Source organism: Magallana gigas, chromosome 5 (assembly GCF_963853765.1).
Source record: "Magallana gigas chromosome 5, xbMagGiga1.1, whole genome shotgun sequence".
Taxonomy (NCBI): Eukaryota; Metazoa; Mollusca; class Bivalvia; order Ostreida; family Ostreidae; genus Magallana; species Magallana gigas.
In genome coordinates, this window is record NC_088857.1 from 8,961,894 (window position 1) to 8,969,695 (window position 7,802).

General features: G+C 33.9%; 1 protein-coding gene across 1 annotated transcript; it reads left to right on the plus strand.

The window, feature by feature from the left end:
• Positions 1–294: 294 nt before the first annotated feature.
• LOC105325142 (neuronal acetylcholine receptor subunit alpha-6) lies at positions 295–5,838 on the plus strand. Its single transcript, XM_011424561.4, has 2 exons — positions 295–672; positions 3,321–5,838. The coding sequence occupies exons 1-2, from the start codon at positions 340–342 to the stop codon at positions 4,239–4,241; spliced, it is 1,254 nt and encodes a 417-aa protein (XP_011422863.3). The 5' UTR covers positions 295–339; the 3' UTR covers positions 4,242–5,838.
• The last annotated feature ends 1,964 nt before the right edge of the window (positions 5,839–7,802 follow it).

The following is a 7,802-nucleotide window of genomic DNA, read 5'->3' on the forward strand; positions in this document are numbered from 1 at the left end:
CTTAGCATTAAGAAAATAAGGCCCTGATGGCTATACAAAAGCTCCATTTTAGATAATCCTTCTTCCATTGAAAAAGATACACCCTGTATATTTTAATTCAGTCTCATTCTGTGTGCATGTAAAACACTTGTTTGGGCATGTACAAAGAAGTGTTACAATCTACTCCCCATCTCTTTCCCCGTCCATTATAGTTAAAGTTCACTAACACAAAATGACCACGGGCCAAATTTTTACATCTATTTCAAGTGTAAAAAAAATAATCTTTTATTGTCCATTTAGCCAGAACCGAACCGACCGTCTCTTCGGTACGACAGATCAGTATTTTCCTGATATTTGACAATGCCGGGTCACTTTTTAATCTTTACATCGCCAATTGTTGTGATATTATGCTGCTGTGCAGCCTTGATTGACATTACCAGTGGAGCGTCCGTTGAGGAATACAAACTTCTCCAGAGTACCCTGCTGACTAACTACTCCACCAGTATCCGTCCCCTGCTGGATCAAGACGACACTGTCTTCGTCTACTCCGGGTTCTACCTGGCTGGTATTAATGAGGTAGACGCGGTCAATCAGCGGCTGATCACTACTGGGTTCTTAGAACTTAGCTGGGACGACGAGTTTCTTCAGTGGGATGAAGATGAATTCGATATTCACACGTTGTATTTCAAACAGGTATGAGGTATTGTAAAAATTCAATTACTTCTTAAAGAACAACAAACTCACCATCAGAAAAAAATAACATACATTTACTGTATAATGGAAATTGTTGTTCTTCTACTCTTGCAAACACTTTCGTCCCGTCTTATATCGCCCAGACAGAGTTGTGTTTCATGAGAAATAATTTGAGACATTGACAACGAGGACGAAAGATACAAAAAATGGGGTTGTATATTTCCTTGTATACAGTATGGTGCTACCGTGCTAGCTGAATGTATATTCCGATATCTAAATTCCTTTATGTGTGTCTTGTAATTAAAAAATGACGATTTTATTTAGCTAATACATGTATATGCATGATTAGAAGCAGGTTCTTGCCTGAATTTTCTCGGTCCTCCTATATTTTATCGAATCATTTTAATAAAACAAAGCTATTGTTTTCAATCAGAAAAAGGCAGTCTGGAGCTTTTTAGACTTCGTATGAATCAATAAATAACATACTGCTAAAACCCGAAGACCGGGATTGCTCGAAAACAAGATTTACAAAATATTTTCATACCGTAAACAGGTAAAAGTGGTTATTTACGCTGGTGGTTAAGTACGCGCTTTCTACGGCCATACAATACGCATGTGTATTAAATACGCGTTTGCGGTTGGTTGGTTTTTTTGGCTCTAAAATTGGACTATTTTAGTCATACGCGCGGTTTTAAGCTTATCGCTTAATTAGACTAAAAGTAAGTTTCCCCCACGCATGAATAACCACATTTACAATACATTAAAATATGTAGACTGATGTTATTAAGCACTCATAAAATGCCCTCAAAGATGCATTTCCTTGATAACAACAAAGGGACTGTACAAGGTCTCTCTATTAATCAGTTTAATGTGAACCTCTGAGATAGCTTTTTTTTCTTTCCCGAGATAGTAACGTATGTTTGCAACTTTTTACTTGACAACAAAAAAGTATAGGTTGTCTTAAGATGGATCGATGGGCGTAATCATTTTTTAGAAGAAGGGCTCTATATAAAAATATAGAAAATACACATTTAAAAGAAGATTTTAAAGGTAAAATATATGTATGTTTTTTATTTTATAATATTTACATCAACCAAGAATGATTCCCTCTATTTCTTACGGAAACTTATAGTTAATTCATAGCTCTATTGAAACAGCCAGACTGAAATTCTACACGCCCCTACAACGACCGAATAAAAATCAGAGACTGCACGAAATAATCATGATGATGTCAGACTCCAGATCCCATAGAATATGATTGTTTCTTAAAGCTAACGTACCGATGTATATTAACAGTTATTTAGTGAATTTTAATTTCTTTTTACAATCAATTTATTAATTTGTTAAGTGGATGTGCGGCCATCTTGTACATTTGAGGATGAGATTGTAAACGTTTCTTGAACTGGCTTGTTTCAGCCCAAATCTGGCCAAAATGTTGCCAAAAGATATAAAAGCAGTAGATATGAAGTCCTACACGCCATTTTGTTTGAAAATTATGCATACAAGAAGAGGATAATGCCTTTTTAATCACCCAGAACGTCTGTCGAACTGTGCAGCAACGTTCTTATTTTGATTTAAAAATCTGATAAAATCTGAAAGGGGTTCATTGGTGTCCTCTCTACAACCATTTGCTGAGAAAAAGTTTGAATTTTGGTAATATAAGTTGTACGTTTGTCTCAAAGTAAAGTACCCTATTCTTAAAATGGGCCTAAAAAATCACAAGATATATTTGTATGTATCTATGGAGGTACATTGTGCAAGTATACTTTCATTGAGATATAATGTATACTTTTTTTAATTTAAGACAATCGCTTTTACGGACTTTATTATACATACGTTATATTATTTAAAAAAATTCCCATAAAATACATAGGACAGGTATGGAGATGTATATCAAATTCAAAACGGATTGTTTTAAATTGACATTTTTTTTTCTATGACAATATAACATTAATGTGTCTCCATAGACACAGGAGTTCTATGTATAGACTGGATTTTTCTTTTTCTAAAAATAGACACCATGCCGACTGATAAAAATAGGGTACCTTACTTTAAGGCAAAGTTATCACTTAAATGAGCAAATTTCAAACTTTTTCTCAACAAATGGTTGAAGAGAGGACACCAATGAACCTCCTTCATATTATTTTCAGATTTTTAAATCTTCAAAATAAGTCTTTAGCTGCGCAGATCAACAGCTGTTCTGAGTAATTAAAAAGGCATTGTCCTGTTCTTGTATGCATACTTTTCAAACAAAATGGCACGTAGGACTTCATACTTATTGCTTTTATATCTGTTGGCAACATTTTTTGGCCAGTTTCGGGCTGAAGCAAGCCAATTCAAGAAATGTTTACATTCTTATCCTTAAATGTAAAAGATGGCCGCATATCCCCTTTAAAAGAAAGATATAAATATGAACAACAAAATGTTTTCTTTTATATTTGATACGTATTATGAAGGTAGCGATCATTGCAGAAAAGGCGGGTTATGTATTTGTCTGCTATGTCACCACCTTCACGCGAAATTTCATGTCCTCTGCATTGCTCAATGCTCGTTTACGTTTCATTTTAGTCGTGTTTTTTAACCATGCGTTGATTCGAAGTCAATTCATAAACAATACTAAAAACGCTTATATTTGTTTACCTAAACAGAAAGACATTTGGACCCCGGACGTGGTATTGAAAAATGGAATTACAACTTTTGAGGAGCTTGGTGGAGAGTTTTACTATTTGCAAGTAACATCGGATGGCAGAGTAACATGGCTTCCTTTTCAAGTGTTAGAGAGTAAATGTTTCATCGATATCACATACTTCCCATTTGATGACCAGAAATGCAGCATCACATTCCATAGTTGGAGCTTTAGCAAGGATGAGGTCAACGTGACCCTGTTTGTAGACGACCCCTCGCCGGTCGACTCTTATAACTACGTCGAAAATTCGGTCTGGGGCATTGTATCCACTGACGCATTTGCGTCTCCCGAGATAGAAGCGGAGTCGGAAGTGACGTTTATACTACATCTCCGCAGAAAACCGCTTTACTTCATCGTGAATCTCATCTCTCCAATTGTTTTACTGGGAGTTGTCCGTCTTCTAGTATTTGTCATCCCCGCAGACGCCGGAGAAAAAATGTCATTTGCAATGGCTGTGTTTCTGTCGTTCGCTGTTTTTCTGTCCATCATCAGTATGCATCTTCCGACAAATTCCGAGAAAACTTCACTGCTGGGAGTGTACATCGTAGTTCAGATGATCATAGGGGTAGGAACTATAGTAATTTCTTCTTTTCAACTCAGGCTTCACCACCGAAAGTCGGAGCGGAAGGTCGGGGTGTTTTTCAGAGGGGTCGTCAAGGTGGAGCGGTTCCTGCGATGTACAACATGTAACGAGTCCCGAAAAGTCTCTGGTGAGAAAAACGTGGAAGTTTCTCTCCATGATGATGACAACGGCATTATAAATTGGACAGACGTTTCATCTGCAATTGATTTCGTTTCTTTCTGGACAATGTTGGTATTTGAAATTTCGGCTATGACCATCATAATTGCAACATTGATTGGGGGTTATGATTTAATTGGGTAAATGTAAATTTCAAGCTTATAAAATAATCATTGATTCAATACATGAATATATATAAAGGTAGATAAAAACCTATTACTAAACGACTGGCAATTAATAAATTAAAGGGTTTAAATGGTTTGTATATGGGTTTTTTAAGTCGATAATCCTATTTGATGACTGTATTACTTCGAAAAAATTTAAAATCAATTTAAAAAGTTGCAGAACAATATAAGGAGAGCTAGTCTTTGTTCTCTTCGTTTTATTTAAAGCAATATAAGCTGCAATTTTCATGCTGAATTTTTAGAAAACAAACACTGCTAATACAGTTCAACAATTTATATCCTTACCGACCGTATCTGAACTCATAATTACATTTTAATTATTAAATCGAACGATTTTCTCTTGCATCGTCACGGACATTTTAACACCTATTTCAGGAGTTTATCTAAAAAGCAACAACTGTAAATACATGTCTAAACAATTTACTTGTTTTCCGTCTGTATCGGAACTGCCAATTATATAATTACATCAGTTGATTCTCTCGCCTCAAATGTATAATGAATGTGTACATTAGTTACCTGACATTAGCAAGCCATGTTTAAAACCCACGGGTTGCCTACTGCATGGCAAAAGTACAGTTTCGGATCAAAATACGATGACAGCTGACCGCGTTAGACAGGTATCCGTTCTTTAGAGGGCAATCATACAGGACTTTTCATCGGGATAAAATAAAATGACCCCATACCAAATGTGGCGGCTTATTAGGGGTGACCGTGTCGGCCATTTAGATTATATATCGACGACATATTATCAGTTAACAATTGTTACATCAATACAAACAATTGTAAGTGGACTCGTTATATTCTAGTGGAGTTGATGTAAATGATACCACACAGTCTGCGTTATCTGTTTCATATTTGAATATTTTACTGGAAAGCCAATTTGATGGTGACCTAATAACAAAACTTTTTTGATAAACATGATGACTTTAATTTTTCTATAGTCAACTCCCCCTTATTATGTAATAATAAACCTTCATCACCTGGACTTTTGTCGCTCAGTTAATTTTATAAGCATAAACATGCTATAAGTATGTAAAGCTTCTTGGGAGAGGCTAGCTACTGATAAACAAGTTGATAAAACAGGACTATCAAAAACTCGATTAATGTCTTTTTTCTTGTAAGTTCTATTGTCGATACATCGACTTTGTTAGCAAATAAAGTCGTTCACTTGGTCGCATGCTGAATTAAAGAGACAGTACAACTGAAAACACATGTGTGAATAACTTCAGATTTACCTATTGTATAGTTAGGAAATAAGAAATAACGTTGATTGTAATAGTTGAAATACATGAAAATCCCTTTCACATACTTAATTAAGGTAATTATGAGCTTCCGGAAATACAAGGGTCGTACAAACCGGAATAATCTTATATCGTTTATATGTACCACGTGGACTTTGATTGACAGTAATTGACACGTGCTGAAAACTACAAGATCTTCGTCCCACTACGGTCATCATGGAAAACGAGGTTAAAGCGATTCCCTAAATGAAACACATCCTTTCTTACTCGATAATTTATAAATGGTTTACCAATTCAGGTTCATTTTTTAAAATGAATATACATATATATGTCAAAAACAACCCTCAAGGGGCCTCATTTATAAAAATAGATTTAGGTTGTAGCAACTCCTATGATAAACACGATAAATACATGCTTACAAAATAATAATTATGGTTATTTTAAAAACTTTGAACGGTTTTTACCTATGAGAAGTAAAAAAAACATATTTTTATCAACAAACCTGTCCAGGAGATTCTTCGCGAGCCCTGCATGTGTTTTGTTTACAGTAAATACGCATGCGTAATAGTATAGAAGGCTGAACCCCGAACACGTTGCAATGTATTTATGTGATAGGTTATACGTAATTATTAATTTTAATGATATAATAAGATTTATTGCACGAAGAACTTTGTAATTTTCTGAAAGTTTATACATTCATGAGTAGTACAAAAATACCAAACCCGATCGGAAAATTTTTTCAAGTCGGATTTTTTATAAGATGCGCCGTACTGTCTCTTTAAGTTTTTCATCCTTTAAGTTATTGTTAGACCATAATTCATCACCTAATTGTCTACAGGCCTTTCCGTTTTTCTAGATCACAACAAAGAGCACACGGCGGGTGTGACTGGTCTGCAGATGATGCTCACTCCTCCATGGCACATAAACCTACCAAATTTTTTTCAGAGGTCCATGTTTCTGTTTTGCATCTGTTTTGTATTTTTACCTTTGGACTATTGATATTGAGCTCTGTGCGTTATCACCACATTTCACCTCATTTTTTAACTACAGTGTCTCACCTGAAACCAAAACAAATTTTTCATTTTTTTCTTAAAAATATAAAAACATTTTTTTTCTCTGGGAAGCAATGCTATCCGTTGGAAATGATACTCAAACGGTACATTTTGGTTTAGCAACAGTAGCATTCCATCTTAAGTTCATGATAAATATGAATGAAACATTTAAATATAGTTCATAATAATTGAAATCTTACTTTCATACAAAATAAAAACATACTTTTGAACTTGTTTACCAATATTACCTATTGTCGGGCTTTGATAAAAGCAGTGTCCCGACTGAAGGCAATGTTACTATAAAAAACACAACTAAAAAAAGTAATCAACAAAATGAAAAAAAAAACAAATAAACACCGCGCAAGGTTTCCTTTGTGGTCGCGCTGACCTGAAGGTACGGGAAATGTTAACTAGGCCAGCATTTTTTTATTTTTAGATTTACGAAATATTTTTCAAATTATTTGGTGAGGAGGAGGGAAAAAAAATAAAAATAAAATTGAAAAATTTGTCCGTCGAGAAAAAAAATAAAAATAAAACAATTTTTCAACAATATTTTTTTTATTTTTAAAAAAGAACACGTGTCCAGGAGCTGCCATTTTTTTAAATGAAAAAGTAATTTTGGTTGTTGGTGATGTTCTTATCATAACATATTTTATCCATGGGCACTGAAAATTTGTGTTGATATATTGTACATGCATGTATAAAAACGAAGGTTTTTTTATATATATATACAAGTACATACTGTACATATACATTAAGACCAAAAAAAATTAAGGGAGTTTTCACTTCTTCCTTGCAGAAAAATAGGAAAAAGTTTGAGAAATCATTTATTTGATTAAATTTACAATGCTATTCACAAATTCAAAATTTAAAATATTGTTACTGAAAATAAATTGGATTAGAAGCATGTCCATAAATGTCAGTAAAAAATCAAGTTTTTTTATTTAAAAAAGACTAACTAACTTTTAAAATTTTATTTATTTATGTAATTATACCTTTAATAAAGGAAATGTTTCGTTATTTTGTTAGCTTAATGACAAATAAAATCATTCTCTTTCCTTCAGTCATAAGACTCCTGTGTTCAGTGTGTTTAGGGTTATTAGTCCAACCCTATGACCCACTTACAACCGTTATGTAGAGGATCTATTTCCAAACGGTTAAATTATGATTATTTTATAATTTATTTTGCAAAAATGTTTTTAAAAAAAAGTAACTTATCATTTTCTT

Coding starts and splice junctions, on each gene's coding strand:
- LOC105325142 (XM_011424561.4), top strand. CDS start 340: ATGCCGGGTCACTTTTTAATCTTTACATCGCCAATTGTTGTGATATTA. Junction 673..3,320: donor ACACGTTGTATTTCAAACAG/GTATGAGGTATT, acceptor TTACCTAAACAG/AAAGACATTTGGACCCCGGA.